At 43.7% G+C, this 24,795-nt stretch overlaps 1 protein-coding gene across 2 annotated transcripts in view; it reads left to right on the plus strand.

Moving 5' to 3' along the window:
- The window catches only part of LOC140211485 (arrestin domain-containing protein 3-like), a 41,911-nt gene that overhangs the window by 10,032 nt on the left and 7,084 nt on the right, over positions 1-24,795 (plus strand). For both annotated transcript variants that reach the window (XM_072281227.1, XM_072281226.1), the window contains exons 2-5: positions 7,756-7,828; positions 7,911-8,064; positions 15,752-15,854; positions 17,709-17,965. In XM_072281227.1, coding sequence (XP_072137328.1) covers positions 7,756-7,828; positions 7,911-8,064; positions 15,752-15,854; positions 17,709-17,965 — 587 coding nt within the window. The remainder of the gene's footprint in view (positions 1-7,755; positions 7,829-7,910; positions 8,065-15,751; positions 15,855-17,708; positions 17,966-24,795) is intronic.

Below are 24,795 nucleotides of genomic sequence, written 5' to 3' on the forward strand. Positions count from 1 at the left end.
ACAATTCGTTTTGGGGTCTAGCCTATACATGTTTGGAAGTTAAGCACAGGTATGCCAAAAATTACCACTACCCTATTGGTTTTGTGTATTTTGATTTATTTTCATACTGTGTACTTAACTAGTTGATACACAAGTGTGGGCCGAAATTAAGCTGAGACTGTAACAGCAGGAACTGTGGTTTTTAAAATTCATTTTGTTGTTTTATTTTGATGCCCTTTTTCTGCATTCAAACGTCTAAAGCAGATGAAGGAATTAAAGACCCAAAGAAGTATTTGTCCTGTGTATGTATTTTTCCCTGACTACAAAGTATATTAACCTTTTCTAGTTGGCTAGCAAGACAGTCCAATCTGCGTGTGTTTGGCCCACAGCCCTCTAAACCTCTGTAATATTAAAAATAAAAACATTTAGATAAGTATATAAGTAGCAAAGTCAGAAAATGCATAATCACCACTTAATGTGGGAACAGTATTGTAATGACTAGTATCAAAAATGCCTAACTCTGATTTTAAAAAGTACAAACTAACAGGAGAGAGTGAAAGGGGAAAATGGAGACATGAGAGGTTCTACAGATGCTGGGAACCCAGAGTAACACACACAAAACACGGATGAACTCTGCAGGTTATCTGTGGAGGAGAATTGATGGCCAATAAGCCTTCATCAAGGCAAGGATCATGACCCGAAACCTTGGCTCTTTATTTCTCCATACCTGCTGCCTGACTTGAGTTCCTCCAGCAATTTGTGTGAAAGAAAAAATTAGTTCTGCCGTTTAGTAGGAATGAGTTTATTTATTTGAGATGTACTACAGAGTTGGCCCTTCGAGCTATGCCACCCAGCAACTCACCGATTAACCCTAGCCTAATCACGGAACAATGTGCAATGACCAATTAATCTACTAATGTCTTTGGACTGTGGGAGGAAACCCACACGTTCTAAGGTGAAAATCTACAGACGATGTCAGGACTGAACTCTGCACTCCTCCATCCCAAGCCTTTACAGCATTGTGCTAACCACCGTGCTTCTCTGCACCCTTAGTTCTGCTATTGGTAGGAATGAGTATATCTGCTTCTGTTGAACATGTAAATGTAATCATATAGGAATTCAACAGTATATGTGGATGTCCAGAAGACATGTAGGAGATTGGTGCATGGAATTAGTGATTTATGTACTAGTGTGGATTGAGAGCTGATAGGAGTCAGTTTAGCAGGCTTCTGTTCATTGTAAATGGCAGGGAGTAGTACTTTTCTGTTTCAGCCAACCACTTATATCAACAGGTTCCCCAGGGGACCCAATGCAATATCTATCAGTTTGCTAAATGGCAGGACAGTTACTGGAATATTATTAGTCATGATGATACAAAATTCTTTCAAGAAAATATGAGCAAACTGAGTGACCGTGCTACCACAAGAAAGAAAGTGGGGGGAAAATGAGAGGTTCAATTTCAAGTTCAGCTTTATCATCATTCAAACGTACACATGTATACCATCAAACGCGACAACGTTCCTCCGGACCAAGGTGCACAACACGGTACGTATAACTCACACAACACATAAAATAATATTGCTACAAATTGACAAGTAACAAGGTGCATATAGAGCACAAGTTTAAAAAAAAAATGGTATGACGCTACTGGTGCTTCATACGTGATGAGAACTGGGTGGTGGCAGGGAGTTCAGTAGTCTTGCAGCATAGGGGGAAAAGCTGTTTCTCAACCTAATATGTGGGTTTCCTCCAGGTGCTCTGGTTTTCTCCCACAGTACTGATTAGTAGGTTAATTAGTCATTGTAGACTGTCCCATGATTAGGCTAGGGTTAAATTGAGGTTGCTGAGTGGTGTGGCTTGAAAGGCTGAAAGGGCCTGTCTCACACTGTATCTCAATTAATTGAATAGAAAACGCGTAAGTGGTTATCCACTTAAGTAGAAAAACAAAAAGCATTTTGCAGTATCGTGAACAATGAGGAAGTCAACCAAAGTGATCCGGAAAATGGGCTGAAAAATAGCAGATAGAATTGAAAGCAGTCAAGTGTGATTGTCATAGAAGTACAAACTAGGAACACCAGAGAGACTTCCAGTGTCGTTTTAAGAGTTTACTATCATGATATTATGGAGAGTCTGCAGCAGTCTCCACAGCCACCAGACCTGATTTTTACGTTACACAGAGCTCATTTATACAGCAAGACAAACAACTTCACATAACTTTGTTTAGCATCCCACAGTCAGTACATAATCAACCATTTAAAAGACATGTCAATTATCTCTCAGCGCGAGTCTAACAATCCTCTTAATTCCCTGTTATCAGGACTCATAATTTACCCCCAGATACATTCTCCCCCCTGGTCCCAGGAGCCTAGGATCTTGTTTGTATGAATTCCTGGCACTAAACTTGTCATCCACGGTTATTCTCGACTCTCATCAATAGTCTTAAGTCCAGCTGCTCCAGAATGGTCAAGCATCCCATCATACACCCTTTTTAACCATTTCTAACACAATGATATGTTGCTCTTTGGAAGGACAAACCAGGTTAGGACTTGCACAGTAAACGCTGGGCACTGAGAGGTGCAGTTAGGTGGATCTGGGAATACAGGTCCATAATTTCATGCAAGTGGCATCACGGGTAAATAGTGTTGTAAAGAGAGCTTTTGGCACATTAATTTTCATTAACCTGTGGCTTCTGCATTGGGAATTTGAGGGGCTTGAGGACATGAAGTACATGGAGAGGTTGAATAGGCTATGAATTTATTCCCTGGAGTGCAGGAGAATGAGGGAAGATCTTATAGAGGCACAGTACTATGCAAAACTCTCAGGCTCACCTGTATACAGCTAGGGTGGCTAAGACTTTTGCACAGTACTGTATATAAAATTATGAGAGGTATAGATGGTGAATACGTGCAGGCTTTTTCCCCTCAGGTTTGGTGGGACCTGAACTAGAGGTCAAGGGTTAAGTGTGAAAGGTGAAATCTTTAAGGGGAATCTGAGAGGGAACCACATTACTCAGAGGGTAGTGTGAGTGTGGCATAAACTCCCAGTGGAAATGGTGGATGTGGGTTCAATTGTAACGGTTAAGAGCGGTTTGGAAAGGTACAAGGATGAGAGAGGTTTGGAAGGCTATGGTGCAGGTAGATGGGACGAAGCAGAAGACCAAGTTAGCACAAACTAGATGGGCCAAAGGGCCTGTTTCTGTGCTGTGGTGATCTATGACTGTCTCTACTTCCTACTTTGGGGAAAAAAAATTGGAAGATGTTGATTTTTCAATAGGACTTGGGTGAGTTTAAACTTAAGTAATTGAAAGCTATTATTTGGGCAGATAGGAAGGCAAATAGTACATTAGCCTTTATGCCAGAGGACCTGAATACAATCCGTTACTTCATAGGGAGTGCCTTGCTGAGACCACACCTGGAGTATTAGGTACAGTCTTCACCACACAAAGGATAAATTTGCTATGGAGAGATAGCAGTGAAGACTGACCAGAGCAGATTCTGGTTAGGCAGGACCATTGTATAAAGAGATCAAGTAATCTAATGCTTCCCTCTTGAATAGTCAGTCCTCCATTTCTCTATCATCCAAGTGCCGAAGAGTCTCTTAAACGTCCCTAATGTATCTGCCTCTACCACCACCCCTGCTAGCAGGTTCTATACACCCACCACTGTCTTTGGGAGGGGGCGGTGAAAGAACTACCTCTGACATCACACCACCTATACGTTTCCTCTGACATCACACCACGTATACATTTCTCCAATTGCCTTAGAATTATGTCGTCTTGTATTAGCTATTTCCGTGCTGGGTAAAAGATGCTGGCTTACTCCACCAATGCCTCTGGTATCTCGATCAAGTCTCCTGTCATCCTCCTTTGCTCTAAAGGGAATAGCCCAAGCTCACTCAATCTACCCTCATAAGAAATGCTCTCTAATCCAGGCAGCATCCTGGTAAGTCTCCTGTACACCTTCCCTAAAGCTTCCACATGCTTCCAATAATGAGGTGACCAGAACTATACACAATATTCAAAGTGTGTTCTAACCAGAGTTTTACAAAGCTGTAACATTTCTGAATGGACAGCGAATCTATGTGCATGACCTCTTTTTTTTTGCTCTTTTTGCAATACTTAATTTGGTGCGTGTGTCTGTGTTATCATCATTTATAGTTTTTTAGATTATGAGGGCACTCAGTCCTTGTTTATTGTTATTTAGAAATGCATGCATTAAAAAAATGATACAATGTTCCTCCAGAGTGATATCACAGAAACACAGGACAAACCAAGACTAAAACTGACAAAACCACATAATTGTAACATATAGTTACAACAGTGCAAAGCAATACCATAATTTGATAAAGAGCAGACCATGGGCACGGTTTAAAAAAAGTCTCAAGTCCTGATAGCCCCATCATCTCACGTAGACGGTAGAAAGGAGAAACTCTCCCTGCCATGAACTCCAAGTGCCGCAGACTTGCCGATGCATTGGAAGCACCCGACCGCAGCCGACTCTGAGTACGACCAAAAACTTCGAGCCTCTGACCAGCCCTCTGACACCAGGCACTGAGCACCATCTCTGCTGAGCGCTTCGACCCCACCCTGGCCGCCAAGCAACAAGCAAAGCCAAGGACTCGGGGCCTTCCCCTCCGGAGATTCTGGATCACACAGTAACAGCAGCAGAGAAGCAGCACTTCAGAAGTTTCACAGATGTTCCTCCATGCTCTCACGTCTGTCTCCATCAAATCAGGGCTGTGCACAGCACCCTACTTGACAGATAACAGACATCATTCACCTGAGTAGCTGCTGCAAGCTGCGTCGCGCTGCCATCTTCTCCTCCCACTGCAAAACAACAAATTTCAGGACGTGTGCCAATGATGTTACAAACAAGAAAAAATCTGCAGTTGCTAGAAATCAATGCAAGACACACAAAATGCTGGAGGAACTCAGGAGGCCAGGCAGCTGAAGGGTCTTGGCCTGAATCATCAATTATACTTTTTTTTTGTTAAGATGCTGCTGAGTTCCTCCATCATTGTGTGAGTGTGGCCAATGATATTAAGTCTGATTATGAACTTGGCCTTGTGGTTCTGAACTCAATCCCTCGACTAATGAAGGCCAACAGACCATATGCCTTCTTACACTGAGCAACTATCATAGCTTACAATGGGATCTGCACCGGCTGGGAAAAAGGGGCTGATAAATGGCAGAAGTTGGAATGACTTGCACAATGAGTGGTAGGGCACTGATGCCCGAGTAGAACAGAGAATTTGGGAACAGTGATCCAAAATTCCAAATAAAAGGCATCATGGGTAGATAGGGTCATAAAGGACATTCATAAATCAAAATACTGAGTACGTGAGATGGGATGTTACATTCAAGTTCTATAAGACGTTGTTGAGGCCTATAAGACAGGAGTAGTATTGGGCCATTCAGCCCATCAAGTCTGCTCCACCATTCCATCATGGCTGATCCGTGATTCCACTCAACCCCATATACCTGCCACCTTCCTATAGCCTCTAATGCCCTGACTGATCAGGAAACAATCAACTTCCGCCTTAAATATACCCACAGACTTGGCCTCCACCACAGTCTGTGGCAAAGCATTCCACAGATAAACTAATCTCTGGCTAAAAAAATTCCTCTTTACTTCTGTCCTAAAAGGACACCCCATGGAGTATCATGCAGGTCCGTTCACATGCCTACAGGAAAGATTTCAAATTGATTGGAAGAGGGAGAGAAATTTTTCGAGGATGTTGCCAGGACTTGAGGGTCTGAGTTATAGGTTGAATAGTTTTGGTCTTTATTCCCTGGAATGTAAAGATGGATAGAGGTATACAAAATTGAGGGGTATAGATGGGGTAAATGTAAACAGGTTTTTTCCACTGAGATTGAGTGGAACTAGAACTATAGGTCATGGTTAAGGGTCAAAGATGAACTATTTAAGGCAGGGGTCCCCACCTCTTTTGCACCGCAGACCGATTTAATATTGACAATATTCTTGCAGACTGGCTGATTTGGGGGGGGGGGGCGGGTGGTGTTCAAGTAGGGTTAAACTCACCTCAACATGTCTCTTACAGTTAGGTTTGCCAACTTTCTCACTCCCAAATAAGGGACAAAAGTAGCAGTCAAATCCCAGGACACTTTACCCTAGGAAAGACTACCATGACCATGAAGCCTTGCGCGGGCAAAGACATGCGCATATATGATGTGCGAATGCGTGTACGTGCTGATTTTTTTCCCCCCACCAATCAGTTTTGCCTTCATCTTCCCGACTATGCGTACATTATTTCTACTTTATATTGGCTGTGTATTTGTCATTATCATTTCTGCTTTTACTATATGTTAGTGTTACTTATTTTCAGTTTTATGTGTTATTTGGTATGATTTGTTAGGTTATTTTTTGGGTCTGGGAACGCTCAAAAATTTTTCCCATATAAGTTAATTCTAATTGCTGCTTAGCTTCACGCCATTTCGGCATGAAAGGTTTCATAGGAACGCTTGACCTTAGCGGGGAAAATACTGGACAAACCAATTTAGCCCAATTTACGGGACGTCGCGGCAAATACGGGACAGTTGGCAACCCTGTGTTCAAGTTCAACAATGCGTGACAGGGAACGAGGAAAGGTGCAGCTGACTCGTATCGTTTCCTCACGGCCCGGTAGCACCTGCTTTGTGGCCCAGTAGTTGGGGACCGCTGATTTAAGGGAAATATGAGAGGGAACTTCTTCACTCAGGGTAGTGAGAGTGTGGAATGAGCTGCCAGCGCAAACAGTGGATGAGGACTCGATATCAACATTTAAGTGAAATTTGGATAGGTACATGAATGGGAGGGGTATAGAGGACCATGGTCTAGGTGCAGGTCAATGGGACTAGGCAGATTAATGGGTCAGCATGGGCTGAAGGGCTTGCTTCTGTGCCTGAATGTTCTATGACTATTTCCATTATTTTTTGCCTTTACTTTTGCTGGGCGCTGTGGTTAGCACGACACATTCACAGCTCAGGGCATCAGAGTTCTGTGTTCAATTCCAACATCACCTGTGAGGAGTGTGTATGTTTTCTTTGGCTGCTCCAGCTTCCTCTCCGTCCAAAGATGTGTGGGTTCGGAGCTTAATTGGTCATTGTAAATTGTCCTGAGATTAGGCTCAGGTTAAATAGTGGGTTGCTAGGTAGTGTGGCTTGAAGGGCCTATTCCGTGCTGTGCAGTACTGTGCTAAAGTCTTTGGCACTTGTATAGCTTGAGTGCCTAAGACTTGTGCACAGTACCATATCTGTCAACATGGAGTGGAGAGCAAGTTTACAAATCTGGCAGGAGCAAAGGATATTGGGAATGGTGCAGCTGATGTGCCATGGGAGGGATGTGGGACAGAAGGAGTGCCAGGGACGGGATTGGGGGAAGGGGGTGATCATGTTACGGGTGCAGAAACACCCAGCACCAAGAGACCAGGCAAGGTCATTTGATTCCAAATAATTGGTTTATTGATCATTACAGAATGTCTTGCTGGTGCTTCCCACTTCCTCCCCTCTACTCAACCATGATTACCCTCTCCTTGCCCCCTTCCCACTCTCAGTCCACAATAGAGACCCACATCAGAATTGGGTTTATCATCACTCACATATGTCATGAAATTTGTTTTTTATTGTGGCAGCAGTACAGTGCAATTTGTAAAATTACCACAGTACTGTGCGTATATATATATTCATTCTTTGGATTACGCAGTATTACATCTATAAGTATTTCTGAAGATAACTCAAAAGCAAAATACTACAGATGCTAACTGAATTTGTTTCTACAGAGTCTTCTGATGAAGTTACTATGTTGACATCCGGCAGGCATGAATATCCGTTCAGTCTTGTGCTTCCACACGCGTGAGTTATTACAGAGAAAATCATTAATATGATTCGTTATTAATAAAGATGATGCTTCATATTGGTTTATGTTCTCCAACAGGCCACCACTACCTTCTTCCTTTAAGGGTACGTATGGCCATGTGAGCTATTGGATGACAGCCAAACTGCACAGACCTTGGAAACTGAGAACAAAAGTAAAAGAACCATTCACGGTATTTAACCAGATTGACATTAGTGCTCCCGGACCACTACTGGTAGGTTCCACAGAGTTTTGGGTGAATGTTTAATAAACCAGTTTACAATGTTTTGTTCTACTCATTTACAAAATACTGACAGCTTTTACTGGGAAAGGGTGGGGGAAAAAGGTCATGCATTGAATTACTTAAGTCCAATTCAATCACAGCATGGTGGTGTAGTGGTCAGCACAATGCTTTACAGTACCACCAATCCGGTTCAATTCCAGCTGCTGTCTGGAAGCAGTTTGTACATTCTCCCTGTACCACGTGAATTTGCTCTGGATGCTCCAGGCTCCTCCCAAATTCCATATACCTGCAGGCTGGGGTTAGTAAGGTGTCATCACCATTACATGCCGGGTTATACGACATGTGTGATCATGGTCTGTGACCATGTTTGTTCTTGGCAAATTTTCCAACAGAAGTGGTTTGCCATTGCCACCTTCTGGGCTGCGTCTTTACAATACAGGTGACCACAATCAGTATCAATACTCTTCAGAGACAGTCTGCCTGGCGTCATAACCAGGACTCGTGACATGCACCATCAGCTGATGTACCCATCCACCTGCTGCTCCCATGTCTGGGGGGCGGGAGTGTGTGAGGAGTAAGTAGGTGCTATACCTTGCTGATGGGTACTTGCAGGCTAACAGACGGAAACAGCGCCTTACACCCCCTGTGGTAGAGGTGTACCTCCACCCCGCAACGCGTAGTGGTAAGTTACAGGCATGCTAAATTGGCGCCAGAAGCATGGCGACACCTTGCGGGCTATCCACAGCACAATCCTCAGACTACGTTAGTCATTGATGCAAACTGCACTTTTCACTGTACATTCCAATGTACTTGTGACAAATAAAGATAATTATCAATATTTATCTAAGTCTTTGTACTCAGAAGCAGGTAAGTAAACAAATATGACTAAAACTACTTCATAGGAACATAGAACTTAGAAATGTAGAAAACTCACAGCATAATACAGGCCCTTTGGCCGACAATGCTGTGCCGAACATGTACTTTAGAAATTACCTAGGGTTACCCATACCCCTCTAATTCTAAGCGCCACGTACCTATCCAGGAGTCTCTTAAAAGACCCTATCGTATCCACCTCCACCACCGTCACTTCAGCCTATTCCACGCACTCACCACCTTTGCGTTTTTTTTTAAAAAAACAAACAAACTTGCCCCTGACATCTCCTCTGTAGCTACTTCCAAGCACCTTAAAGCTATGCCCTCTTGTGTTAGCTATTTCAGCCCTGGGAAAAAGCCTCTGACTATCCACACAATCAGCGCCTCTCATCATCTGATAGACCTCTATCAGGTCACCTCTCATTCTTCACCGCTCCAAGGAGAAAAGACCAAGTTCACTCAACCTATTCTCATAAGGCATGCTCCCTAATCCAGGCAACATCCTTGTAAATCTCCTCTGCACCTTTTCTATAGATTTCACATTCCTCTTGTAGTGAGGTGACCAGAACTGAGCACAGTGCTCCAAGTGGAGTCTGACCAGGGTCCTACATAGCTGTAACATTACCTCTCAGCTCCTAAACTTAATCCCACAGTTGATGAAGGCCAATGCACTGTATGCTGCCTTAACCACAGAGTCAACCTGCGCAGCAACTATGAGTGTCCTATGGAGTCGGACCCCAAGATCCCTCTGATCCTCCACACTGCCAAGAGTCTTACCATTAATACTATATTCTGCCATCATACTTGACCTATCAAAATGAATGACCTCACACTTATCTGGGTTGAATATCTGCCACTTCTCAGCCCAGCTTTGCACCCTATCAGTGTCCCGCTGTAACCTGACAGCCCTCCAAACTATCCACAACACACCCAACATTTGTGTCATCAGAAAATTTACTAACCCATCCATCCACTTCCTCATCCAGGTCATTTATAAAAATCACAAAGAGTAGGGGTCCCAGAACAGATCCCTGAGGCACATCACTGGCCACCAACCTCCATGCAGAATATGACCCATCTACAACCACTCTTTGCCTTCTGTGGGCAAGCCAGTTCTGGATACACAAAGCAAGGTCCCCATGGATCCTAATCATATTATATGTCTCCAAATGTTCATAAATCCTGCCTCTCAAGATCTCTTCCATTAACTTACCAACCATTGAAGTAAGAGTTACTGGTCAGTATTTTCCTGGGCTATCTCTACTCCTTTCTTGAACAAGGGAACAACATCTGCAACCCTGCAGTCCTCCGGAACACTCCTGTCCCCATTGATTATGCAAAGATCACTGCCAGAGACTCAGCAATCTCCTCCCTCGCCTCCCACAGTAGCCTGGGGTACACCTCATCCAGTCCCAGAGACTTATCCAACTTGATGCTTCCCAAAAGTTCCAGCACATTCTCTTTCTTAATGTCTGTATGCTCAAGCTTTTCAATCCACTGTAAGTCATCCCTAGAATTGCCAAGATCCTTTTCCGTAGTGAATACTGAAGCAAAGTATTCATTAAGTACCTCTGCTATCTCCTCTGGTTTCATACACAGTTTTGCACTGTCACACTTGATTAGTCCTATTCTCTCATGGCTTATCCTCATGCTCTTCACATACTTGTAGAATGCCTTGGGGTTTTCTTTAATCCTGCTCACCAAAGCCTTCCCATGGCCCCTCCTGGCTCTCCTAATTTCCTCCTTAAGCTCCTTCCTGCTAGCCTTATAATCTTCTAAGATCTCTGTCATTACCTAGTTTTTTTAACTTTTCATAAGCTTTTCTTCTTGACTAGATTTTCAACAGCCTTTGCACACCACGGATACTGTTCCCTACCATCCTTTCTCTGTCTCATTGGAATGTACCTTTGTAGAACCCTACGCAAGTACCCCCTAAACAATTGCCACATTTCTGCCGTACATTTCCCCAAGAACATCTGTTCCCAGTTTATGCTTCCAAGGTCCTGCCTGATAGCTTCATATTTCCCCTAGCTCCAATTAAACACTTTCCTAACTTGTCTGTTCCTATCCCTCTCCAATGCTATGGTAAAGGAGATAAAATTGTGATCGCTATCTCCAAAATGCTCTCCCACTGAGAGACCTGACACCTGACCAGGTTCATTTCACAATACCAGAACAAGTACAGCCTTGTAAGCTTGTTAACTTATTGTGTCAAGAAGCCTTCCTGAACACACCTAACAAATTCTACCCCATCTAAATCCCTTGCTCTAGGGAGATCCCAGTCAATATTGGGGGAAATTTAAATCTTCCACCACTACAACCCTGTTATTATAGCATCTTTCCAGAATCCGTCTCCTTATCTGTTCGTCGATGTCCCTGTTATTATTTGATGGTCTATATATAAAAAAAACAGTAGAGTTATTGACCCCTTCCTGTTCCTAACTTCCACCCACAGAGACTTAGTAGACAATCCCTCCATGACTTCCTCCTTTTCTCCAGCCGTGACACCACCTCTGATCAGCAGTTCCACAGCCTCATCTCTTTTGTCTCCTTCCCTGTCCTTTCTGAAACATCTAAATCCTGGCACTCTAAGTAACCATTCCTGCCCTTGAGCTATCCAAGTCTCTGTAATGGCCACAACATCATAGCCTCAAGTACCGATCAACACTCTAAGCTCATCTGCTTTGTTCACGATGCTTGCATTAAAATAGACACATCTCAAACCTTCAGTCTGAGCGTATCCCTTCTCTGTCATCTGCCTGTCCTCCCTTGTGCACTGTCTCCAAGATTTCTCTATTTGTGAGCCAACCGCCCCTTCCTCTGCCTCTTCAGTTCAGTTCCCACCCCCCAGCAATTCTAGTTTAAACTCTCCCCAATAGCCTTGGGAAACCTCCCTGTCAGGATATTGCTCCCCCTCGGGTTCAATTGCAACCCATCCTTTTTGTACAGGTCGTGCCTACCCCAAAAGATGTCCTAATGATCCAGAAATCTGAATCCCTGCCCGCTGCTCCAATCCCTCAGCCATGCATTTATCCTCCACTTCACTCTATTCCTATACTTACTGTCATATTGAGTGTATTTCTAAATTATCATTAAAGCCTATTTCCTCTTGGCCTGAAACACAGTTGTTCATTCCTCCCCCATAGATGCCCCATGACCTGCTGAGTTCCCCAGGCATTTTGTGTGTGTTGCACAGGAAAAGCATCCCGAAAGGTTTCAACATTTAAGAGACTGAAATGTTTCTTTGCCGTGAAACCTTCCCCTTGTCATTGATAGGTAGTGTTGAGGAAGGGCTTGGTCAGATTCAGAGAATAGGCAGACAGAGTACTATGTGGGGAAGTGTATGTTTGTGCACTTTGTGGAAGGAATAAAGGTATTGACTATTTTATAGATGGGGAACAAATTCAGAAATCGGGTGTAAAAGGACTTTGGTATCCTTGAGCAGGATTCCCTAAAGGCTAACTTGCAGGCTGGGTCTTTGGTAAGGAATGTGAATGCAATGTTAGCATTCATTTAGTGAGGACTAGAATATAAAAGTAAGGATGTAATAATGAGACTTTAAGGATTGGTCAGACCATATTTGGAGAATTGTCAGTAGTTTTGGACCCCATGTGCTCACACTGGAGGAGGAGGAGGAGCGTTTCAAAAGTGATCCCAGAAATGAAAGGGTTAATGTATCAGGAGTGTTTGACTCTGGGCCTGTACTCACTGCAGTTTAGAAAGATGAGGGTGTGGGTGGGGGAATCTCAACGAAACCTATTGAATATTGAAAGTGGATGTGGTGAGGACGGTTCCTTTGTGGCTGAGTCTAGGACTAGAGGGCACAGCTCAGTGTAGAAGGATGTCCCCTTAGAACAGACAAAAGGAGGAATTTCGTTAGCCAGAGGGTGATAAATCTGTGGAATCTATTGCCACAGATGGATGTGGAGCCCAAGTCATTGGGTATATCTAAAGCAGAGGTTGATAGGTTCTTGATTAGTAATGGTGTTAAAGGTAATGGGGAGGAGGCGGGAGAATGGAGTTAACATGGAAAATGGGTCAGCCATAACTGAACGGAGGAGCAGACTTGATGAGCTGAATAGCCAATTCTGCTGCTATGTCTTATGGTCGAAAAATATGGCTAAATTGACACTCTACACAAGTTCCTCTGCTTGTTTGCCGTTCTTACACTGGATACTAATATCTGCTGTTGGTTATATTTCTATCTCCACCTCCTTGCTTAGCTGAGTTCTGTATCTACATTCATTCACTTCACTGCCTTCACAACCTAATTTTTTAGAAAAACAGGGCTATGCAAGTGCACTAAAACTCTGAAAATATATTAATGTATTAATTTGAATGTGTCCACATCAAGGTGAAGCTGTACCAGAGCTGTGTTCTTCACACACTCTTGTACGGGTCAGAATGCTAGCACATAATAGAGAACGTCCGTGCCAAGCTGTCATCATTCCACACCATGAGCCTCTGGAAGATCCTCTTTATTTTCTGGTCAAGAAAGATCCCCAACAATCATCATGAGGAAACACTGGAGATGGATTGGGCATGCGATGAGAAGAGAGGCCTGCTCTGTCATCGAGCCATCACGTCATTGGACCTGTGAAGGGTGGAGGAAACACGAGAGATCAAAGACAACTTGGTGCCATATCGTAGAGGCAGAAATGAGGACCCCGAAACACACCTGGGCACAATAGAGAAGATGGCCAAGGGCAGACAGAAATGGAGGGGGGCTCCATTACTACCCTAAATGCCAGTTGCATAACAGGCAGTATCTAACTAACTTGATAATTGCAGAAGAAAGGAGATTGGCCAAAAATCATAAATAAGATTTGTTCCACCTTTTTTTAAAAAACACACAAATCATTCGGCTAGAGACTTCCAGGTATTTTGCCGTCGAGTTCAAGTTCAGTTTATTGTCATTCAACCATACACATGTGTACCACCAAATGAAACAATGTTCCTCCAGACCAAGGTGCACAACACAGTACATATAACTCACACACTTAACATGTAAAGTAATATTACGACAAATATATTAACAAATAATGTGCATACAGTATATGGTGCAACATAAAAGCAAATGGTATAACATTACTGGCATATCATACATGATCAGACCTGCATGGTGGCAAGGTGTTCAGTTGTCTTGTAGGTTTTTGTAAGTAAAACAGCAGAGGCATTGAAAGTTTAAGAAAGACTGTAACAACTCCCTTCCTGTCCTCAAACACTGAACAGAAAGTGTGGTTTAAAAAAAACTGCACATGGTAATGTCATCATGACAGACCAGTCTCTGAAAGAAAACCAATCACAGTGTCAGTGGTCGTGAATTATGCATATGTTTCCACCTCTTACATTTCTCTGGGGTCTTGTGGCCTGGGAGAAGAACAACTGACCTCAATTCTGATTTTTATTTTTATATTGAAATCTTTGACCCATTCTGGAATATGCCAGAACATAGATTCTGCTGTTAAATTGTCCTGATAAAGGGTCTTGTCCTGAAACTTTGGCTGTTCATTCCTCTCCCTAGCTGCTGCCTGATTTTCTGAGGTCAGCAAACAGAACTACTAACTTTTCTATTAATTACACAGTTTTTGGACTACGAACACTGCAATCCACAGCCTGTAATTTCCCTTTGGGAGTTGTGCTTTAGAACTGACTGTACGACCTGGCGTTTTTGCGGAATCCTGAAGGATTTGGTGAACTGGATTCTCGATAATGTAGGTATGGCCACGGCAACCATTGTTGGAGTGGACTTCTGGCTAGATTGAAGCAGCAGGGCCTGGGACCTGGACCGAAAAATGAACCAATGTTTAGCTGATTTAATTGCCGAGCCAGATTAAAATGATCAAGGTGTCAAGGGCAAAGGATGAGCTGGTGTTCAGCTCACTACTCCGGGAGGCATAATGCACTGCAGCTCTGACCTCGCTCTGCAGCTACATGGTCTGCAGCCGTCGAGCTCCTGGACCAGCTTCACTTGCCTCAGCTCTGAACTGGCTCTGTGACTGTCGAGTCGCTTTCGGGGACTCTGCGAATCATGTTCCGTGTGTTATTTGTTTACTTTTTTATTATTTGCACGATTTGTTTTTTTTCCCTACACTTTGGGTATTCGACAGTTGTGTGACATTTTTTTCGTGGACTCTATTCTGTTTCTTTGTTTTGTGGCTGCCTGCAAGAAGACAAATCACAAGGTTGTATATGGTATACATACTAAATGTATTTCGAACATTTTGAAATTTGCTGGAGTTTTTTTGGAAGACTGTTGTGGCACTTTGTATGTGGTCACTAAACACTCTGTAAAATGTGATTTTGGTTTTAATTTTGTTTTCAGTGCACATTTGCTTCCTGTGAAGGCAATGCAGAAGATCTTGTTGGCCAATGTATGATTAGTGTTTGATTCGCATGGTTGTTTTGAGGATATTGTGTATATTTTTGGATATGATCCTAAACCACTGAGCACATCTGCTGTCATGGGAAAGTAGCATCCATTATCAAAGATCTCCACCACCCAGGTCATGCTGTCTTCTCGCTGCTGATGTCAGATAGAAGGTACAAGAGCCTCAGGACTCACACCACCAGGTTCAAGAATAGTTACTACCCCTCAACCATCAGGCTCTTAAATAAAAGTGGATAACTTCATTTACTTGCCCCATCATTGAAATGGTCCCACAACTGATGATCTCACATTATGGACTTACTATCTCATTATCTCGTGTTCGCATTATTTATTGCTTTTGTGGAATCTCAAAATTGCATATGGTATATATACTTGAACTTTGATGGAAGTCGGTGTTTAATGTTGATTTTACAGGAACCGCTATCAGTAATGGATGAGAAAACTATTTGTTGCTGCTGTTGTGCCTCAGGACCAGTCATGCTAAATGCCAAAATTGATCGGAGAGGATACGTTCCAGGTAAAAATCTGGAGCACTGGAAACTGTTGAATTTCCTACCCTGTGTGTATCATATTCACAGTAACGTAATATTCAACCAGCACACGCTTTCTATTTAGTAACTTCTAAATGGTTTCTCTAAACTATTTCTGTCATACTGAATAAGGTGGTGGGAGGATTTTCACTGCATGATAAGGCCAACATCTCATATTCTGCCTGGTTAGGCTCCAACCTGATGGCATGAACATTGATTTCTCCACCTTCAGTAACTTTTTCCCTTTGTTTTTTCCTCTCCCCCACTTCCCTCTTCTATTCTCCACCCCCTGACCTCTTACTACTTCTCCTCACCTGCCTAGCACTTCCCCCTGTTGCCCCTCCTCCTTCCCTTTCTCCCATAGTCAGCTGACCTCTCCTATAGAATTCCTGCTTCAGCCCTTTACTTGTTCCACCTGTGACCTTCCAGCTTCTTACTTTATCCCCTCTCCCCCACTCATCTGGTCTCATCTATCACATGTCAGCTTCCAGGTAAGTCTCCTCTACACCTCTAAAGCTTCCACATTCTTCAATATAATGAGCCAACCAGAACTGAACACAATACTCCATGTGTGCTCTGACCAATGTTTTATAACATTACCTCATAGCTCTTGGAACTCGCACCCTGAATTTGTTACATTTCAACAGGAAATGCATTGACTCCAGCATGCAGGATGGCGGTTGGTGTGATGCTGTTACTGCTCAGGGTGTCGGAGGTTGGACATGACCTTTAGGGAATATGGAATAAAGAATGGGGAAGGGATGCTGCAGTTCAAACCCAATGTCATTCGTAAGGAGCCTGTGTCGGTCCTCCTGTGGAATGCATGGCTCTTCACTGGGGGCTCCGATTTCCTTCCACAGTCAAAGATGTACCGGTTGGTAGGTTAATTGGTTATAGTAAATTGCCTTCTGATTAGGCTAGGGTTAAAGGAGGGTTGCTGAGTGGCGCGGTTCAAGTTCAGAAGAGCCTGTTGCGTTCTGTACCTCGAAATAAATAAATCTAGTAAATTATTTTCTATCTCCCTCCTTTTATGAAAAGAGGTTTATCATCTGAAGTTTTTAATCTGTCTAGAGCTTTCCAGAACAAAGATTTTGAAGATTAAAGCCAATACATATACTATCTCAATACACACGTTTTAAAAACTCTAACCGCCCTGTAGAGTAGTGGTTAGCGTATTCGCTTTAGAGCGCCAGCGATTGCTGATTGAGGTTCAACTCCTGCTGCTGTCTTTCAGGAGTTTCTGTTCTTCCTGTGACCATGTGGGTTTGCTTGGGTTCTTGCTCCATTCCAAGAACATACAGTTAGGGTTAGTAAATTGTGGCCATGTTACGTAGGTGTCAGAATCATGGCAACCTTTGCAGACTATCCCCTATACATCCTCCCAGGATAGATTTGACGCAAGCCATGCATTTCACTCTGTTTTGATGCACATGTCACAAAAAAAGCTAATCATAGGCAGACCACGGCAGTTCATTGTTGTGAAAACTTTTCCCAACTATTTATTGTATTTGGAGATGCAGTACAGAACAGGTTCTTCTAGCCTTTCTAGCCACACCGCCCGGCAACCTCTGATTTAACCCTAATCTAATCATGGGACAACTTGGAGTGACCAATTAATTTACCAATTGGTACAGGGAGGATGTACAGAATCCTTGCAGATGATGCTGAAATTGAACTCCGAACTCTGCCTGAGCTATTATAACATTCAGCTAAAAGCCATGCTACCATGGCAGTCTTCCCATCATTATGATTATTGTAATTTATTCATTGTTTTATTCATCTACTGTAGATTGAGAGGGAATACATAAGATTATGTAAACTGGACTTTGCTCTTTTTCCAGGTGAAACAATTCAAGTATTTGCTGAAATTGAGAATCACTCATCCCGCAAAGTCAATCCAACTGCAGCCATTTTTAAAACAATCACCTACCATGCAAAATCCAAAACAAAAACATCCTCCGAGCTTGTTACCAAAATCCAGGGAGAGGCAGTACTAGCCAGACAGAAAGACAGCCGGATTACAATGCTGTTGAAAATTCCAGAAGTTCCTCCGACACTGATGCACTGCACTATTATCCAGATGGAGTATTCCATTAAGGTAGACAGCATTTTGAATTATACTTTTCAGTGTAGTCAATGGACAATATGACCATGCCACAAAGTGTGTGGTAACGTTCAAGATGGAACTTGCTGTTACAGATATTGCCTTGTTGGTCTTAATATTTCTTCACCCATTTTATTGACTACTGTCACCCTTCATCAGGACCCCAATCAGTACATTTTAGTTCAAAATCTCTTCTAAATTGGAAAGAAACAACACCATATTATAATAGAGTAGAGCACAGAATAAACACATTGGCCCACAATATCTCTGCCCACCATGCTCACCATTCAGAGAAGGAAGTCTGAGAATCGGAGCGGGAGTGCAGCGGAAGCCATTTTGAATTTTTCGTTTTTTCTTCGGAGTTAAGAGAGGCGGGACTGCGCAGGCGTGTGACGTCAGGAAGTGAAGCACGGAAGATTTAAAAGGAACACAGCCTTATACAGCGGGCAGCGTTGCTTTGCAGGCTGCGGAGTAAGCCAGGAGCAGAGTGAAGGCCTAAGGGCTTTGGCTCGACGGGCTTAGGCAGAAATGGGTGAGGCGAAGTAGGTTTGGTTTTCAATTTTTCCTGTTATTTGAGGAAAGGGCAGGAAGTATGAGTGTGAGGGAAGCTTGTTGTTCTCGGTGTCGGATGTGGAGGTCCTGGAGTCTCCCAGCCTCCCGGATGTCCACATCTGTGCCAGGTGCACTGAGCTGCAGCTCCTAAAGGACCACGTTAGGGAACTGGAGCTGCAGCTTGATGACCTCCGTCTGGTCAGGGAGAGTGAGGAGTTGATAGAGAGGAGTTACAAGCAGGTGATGACACCGAGGCCATGGGAGGAAGACAAGTGGGTCACGGTTAGGAAGTGTTCCTGTTAGGTTGAAAGGAAAGGTTAAAAGTTTGAGGGAGCCATGGTTTTCAAGGGATATTGGAAACTTGGTTTGGAAAAAGAGAGGGATCTTCATTAAATACAGGCAGCTTGAAGTAAACGAGCAATCTAAAGAATGTAAAAAGAATCTTAAAGAAATTAGAAAAGCTAAAAGAAGATATGAGCTGCTTTGGCAAGTAAGGTGAAAGTATATCCAAAGGGTGTCTACAGTTATATTACTAGCAAAAGGATAGTGAGGGATAAAATTGATCCCTTAGAGAATCAGAGTGGACGGTTATGTGCGGAGCCAAAAGAGATGGGGGAGATTTTGAACAATTTCTTTTCTTCGGTATTCACTAAGGAGAAGGATATTGAATTGTGTAAGGTAAGGGAAACAAGTAGGGTAGTTATGGAAAGTATGATGATTAAAGAAGAGGAAGTACTGGCTCTTTTAAAGAATATAAAAGTGGTTAAGTCTCTGGGTCCAGACAGGATATTCCCTCGGACCTTGAGGGAAGTTAGTGTGGAAATAGCAGGGGCTCTGACAGAAATATTTCAAATGTCATTAGAAATGGGGATGGTGCCGGAGGATTGGCATATTGCTCATGTTGTTCCATTGTTTAAAAAGGGTTCTCAGAGTAAACCTAGCAATTATCGGCCTGTGAGTTTGACGTCAGTGGTGGGTAAATTGATGGAAAGTATTCTTAAAGATGTCATATATAATTATCTGGATAGACGGGGTCTGATTAGGAACAGTCAACATGGATTTGTGCGTGGAAGGTCATGTTTGACAAATCTTATTGAATTTTTTGAGGTTACTGGGAAAGTTGACGAGGGTAAAGCGGTGGATGTTGTCTATATGGACTTCAGTAAGGCCTTTGACAAGGTTCCACATGGAAGGTTAGTTAGGAACGTTCAATCATTGGGTATTAATATTGAAGTAGTGAAATGGATTCAGCAGTGGCTGGATGGGAGACGCCAGAGAGTAGTGGTGGATAACTGTGTGTCAGATTGGAGGATGGTGTCTAGTGGTGTGACTCAGGGATCTGTACTGGGTCCAGTGTTGTTTGTCATATATATTAATGATCTGAATGATGGGGTGGTAAATTGGATGAGTAAGTATGCAGATGATACTAAGATAGGTGGAGTTGTGGATAATGAAGTAGGTTTTCCAAGCTTGCAGAGAGATTTAGACCACTTAGAAGAGTGGGCTGAAAGATGGCAAATGGAGTATAATGCTGATAAATGTGAGGTGCTACATTTTGGTAGGACTAATCAAAATAGGACATACATGGTAAATGGTAGGCATTGAAGAATGCAGTAGAACAGAGGGATCTAGGAATAATGGTGCATAGTTCCCTGAAGGTGGAATCTCATGTGGATAGGGTGGTGAAGAAAGCTTTTGGTATGCTGGCCTTTATTAATCCAGAGTATTGAGGATAGAAGTTGAGATGTAATGTTGAAATTGTATAAGGCATTGGTAAGGCCAAATTTGGAGTATTGTGTGCAGTTCTGGTCACCGAATTATAGGAAAGATGTCAATAAAATTGAGAGAGTACAGAGGAGATTTACTAGAATGCTGCCTGGGTTTCAAATAAGTTACAGAGAAAGGATGAACAGGTTGGGTCTTTATTATTTGGAGCTTAGAAGGTTGAGGGGGGACTTGATAGAGGTATTTAAAATTATGAGGGCGGGGTAGATAGAGTTGACGTGGATAGGCACTTTCCATTGAGAGTGGGGGAGATTCAAACAAGAGGACATGAGTTGAGAGTTAAAGGGCAAAAGTTTAGGGGTAGCATGAGGGGAACTTCTTTACTCAGAGAGTGGTAGCTGTGTGGAACAAGCTTCCAGCAGAAGTGGTTGAGGCAGGTCTGATGTTGTCATTTAAAGTTAAATTGGATAGATATATGGACAGGAAAGGAATGGAGGGTTATGGACTGAGTGCAGGTCGGTGGGACTAGGTGAGAGTAAGAGTTCGGCAGGGACTAGAAGGGCCGAGATGGCCTATTTCCATGCTGTAATTGTTATATGGTTATATGACACCAATTTAAGCTCATCACGTCTGCCTGCACATGGTCCATATCCCTTCAGTCTCTGCCTGCTCGTGTGTCTGTCCAAAAGCCTCTTAAACACTGCTCTCACACCTGTTCCCACCACTCCGGTAACTTCTTGTACTGTACTACTGAAATAAGCCCGTATGCTGTAGATCAGCCCAGATTCCTTAACAATGTTATAACCAGTGGGAGGTGGTGTGGATAAGCTCCCACTACCAATTAAATGCTCCCAATGGTGTGCACCTCAAATAGCATCTGACAACCAAGTCCAGCTCCTGATCTTTACATGTGACTTAGCTGCTAAGGCTGGTGAATCTGTTTCTATTGACAGGAGAAGGGCAAAGGCGGGTTACTGGCTACTTTAAATCAGTCGCTTCAGGCAGATGGGGCTCGTCAGCCGTGGTTGGCAGCTCGGCTAAGAGAAGGAGAACTGATCTCTAACCTTCACTGTTCTGTGGCTTTATCCATTCATGGGGAAGGCTTCAGGAGTAAACCCTGAGGAAAAAATTCGGAGCTGGAGTCCCTGAGGCAGTCTTGTGTTGAATTTAATGCTGACTGGCAATTCCTGCGATGCTGCTGGTACCGATCTGTATCAGCCTCCGCCGTTCCTTTCGGCTCATCGGGTGCATAGAGAGGAGGAACCTGCTGCATGGGTGACAGCTTGCTCTCCATACCATACTGCCTTGGCTTGCATACCACATCGGGCAGCTGGGATGCATTATCCTTGGTCGACCTCAGTCAATGGATGGCCTCAATTAGTCCACGTGTTGTTGGGACTGTAAGAACTTTAAAATGACAAGCTGACGGGGAGAATGTGTAAACTCCACACAGATGCACAGTTAGGACATCTGGCTCAGTTACAAGAGAGTGTTGGTGAGGCCTGCTAGACGTTTGGCGTCCTGACTGGAGAAAGACTATGCTTACCTTAGAACACCAGCAGCAAAGGTTCACCGGACTGATCTCTGACAAGGCAAGTCTATGGTCGGAAGTGTGCTGGCCAGACACATGTGTTTAGACGAATGAAGAGGGATCTTGTTGAGTTTCTGCCGGGCCACACAGAATGGATCTGGGCAGGATGGGGGTTTTCCTCTCATATGCAGAATATAGACAGTGGGTCACAATCTCAAGACATGGGGTGCGATATCTACAGCTGAGATGAGAGTGGTGAATCTGTGGAGTTCTCTGCCAAGGAGAGGTGACGGAAGCCATGTCATTAAATTTTTTTTATTTAGAAATACAGTGCGGAATGGGTCCTTCCAGTTCTTCGAGCTGTACCACCCAGCAATCCCCAATTTAACCCTAATCTAATTACTGGACAACTTACAATGACCAATTAGCCTACTACCCAGTACCTATTTGGACTGTGGGTGGAAACTGGAGGACCCAGAGAAAACCCAAGCATTCCACGGGGAGGACATAGAGACCACTTACAGAGGATGTTAGAATTGAACTTTGAACTCTGACATCCTGAGCTGCAATGGTGTGACACTAACCATGGCCTTGTATACTTAAGAAGATAGATTTCCAGACATAGATGTCATAAAGGCACGTAGGGAGAGAGCAGGGATATGGTATTGAGACAGGAGGTCAGTCCTGATTGTACTGAATGGCATAGCACAGTGGTCCTCAACCACCGGGCCGCAAAGCATGTGCTACCGGGCCGTGAGGAAATGATATGATTTGGCCATAGGAGTCAGCTGCACCTTTCCTCATTCCCTGTCACGCCCACTGTTGAGCTTGAACGCACGCGAGGTCATTACCCGCGCGTCATCCATGTCAGCGTGGGAAGAAGATCAACTCCTCGAGCTTGCAAATGGCGGCGGGCTGAAAAGTATGTTTGACATAACATCCCTGCCGGCATTCCAGATCAAAGTCAAGGCTGAATATCCTGAGATAGTCATGAAAGCACTGAAAACGTTGCTTCCATTTCCAACATTATCTCTGCAATGAATGCAACGAAAACTAAATTGCGGAATAGACTGGACATAAGGAACCCCCTTCGAGTATCGCTGTCTCCCATCACCCCTCGATAGGACCCTGTTGTTGCAGGGAAACAAGCCCAGGGCTCCCACCGATTCAGCGATATTGCTGTGTTGCAATGATTTTATATGTTCATACGGGGAAAATATGTGCTGTCCAAACATTACTTAAAATGTTATGATGCTATTGACTTGTGAGTGACTTATGTAACCATATAACAATTACAGCACGGGAACAGGCCATCTCTGCCCTTCTAGTCCGTGCCGAACGCTACTCTCACCTAGTCCCACCGACCTGCACTCAGCCCATAACTCTCCATTCCTTTCCTGTCCATATACCTATCCAATTTTCCTTTAAATGATAATATCGAACCTGCCTCTACTACTTCTGCTGGAAGTTCGTTCAACACTTACTTCAAGCTCCCCTGTCCTCCTCTGATAATTGACTTATCACTATATTCATGCAAGGAAAATATGTGCTGTGTTTAATATTAAATTCTTTAGATAAACCCTTTTAGAAACAAAATTGTGTGTATTAGCCACTTATCACCTATATTCCGGTCGTGATTAACATCCCCCACCCCCACCCCCGGAACAGAGTTGCCAAAAACGATTAGTAGGAAAAAATCGGCCCGTACACGCATGCTCAGGTCACGCATGCACACACAGGTGCCCACGCAAGGCTTCATGGTCATGGTAGTCTTTCTCGGGGTAAGCACAACGTATTTGACTGCTACTCTTGTCCGTTGGCAACCCTGGCAACCCTACCCCACCCTTCCCCCCCGGGGTCAGCCGGTCCACAAGAGTATTGTCAATATTAAACCGTTCCGCGGTGCATAAAAGGTTGGGGACCCCTGGCATAGTAGACCTAAACATCCAGATGGCCAACTTCTTCTGTTCCAGTTCCCCATGCTTCCTTCTGTAAATGGCAATTGCATGTCTTCGGTGATTGAATGTGCTTTGTCTTGGGATCCATCTTGCAGCGTGACCAGTACACATAATGTTGGAGGAACTCAGCAGGTCTGGCACCATGTATGGGGCCTTCATCGGGACTGGAAAAGAAGGGGAGAGGAAGCCAGAATAAGGAGGTGTGGGGAGAGGGAGGAGTACCTGCTGCCAGGTGATGGCTGAGACCAGATGAAGGGAAAGATGGTAGGTGGGGGACTGGAAATGAAATAAGAAACTGGTAAGACGTAGTTGGATGAGGTAAAGGGCTGAAGGAGACGAATCTAATAGAAGGGAGTGAGCTGTGGGGGAAGGGGAAGGGGAGCCAGTAGAAGGTGATGAGGAGAGATGAGGGGTAGCCATGTGAGGAATGGAAAAAAGAGGAGGTTGGAAAAATTACTGGAAGTTGGAGAATCAATGTTTATGCCATCAGGTTGAAGGCTACCCAGGCGCAATGAGGTGTCACATGTCCAAACTCAGTTTGGCCTCATCGTGGTAGTAAAGATAAGGCCATAGACTGGTCTGTCACCAGTTGTTTGTGCAAATCTGAGACTAAGTTCTGCTAACCTATTCCAAATTATTGCTGCAACATATCTCCTCAGTTAAAGCTGCCATAAATTAATGAGCAAGGATAGAGGCCTTTTCTAAAAATGGATTCTGTGATGGGTGGCAGAGTATTAATTTCTATTTTCCTCTGAGGGGTCCTTATTAAGGTTTGGCTGTAATCTGATATACTTGTTTTGCCTGTATACAGACATAAGGGAGAGCTGTACTTGGCTGCATTTCCAGAGCACATTTAAAGCTGTGATGTGCATGAGATATAATTAGGCACCTGTTTGAATATAATACAGTGAACAATACAATATCAATATCGTAACTGGATTTTAGATTGCAAAGCTGTTTACAGGCAATTCAAATTTATTCATACAGAGATGCAGTTTGGAATTGGCCCTTCCGGCCCTTTGAGCCACACTGCCAGCAACCCACTGATTTAACCCTAG

Source organism: Mobula birostris, chromosome 17, assembly GCF_030028105.1.
Source record: "Mobula birostris isolate sMobBir1 chromosome 17, sMobBir1.hap1, whole genome shotgun sequence".
Lineage (NCBI taxonomy): Eukaryota > Metazoa > Chordata > Chondrichthyes > Myliobatiformes > Myliobatidae > Mobula > Mobula birostris.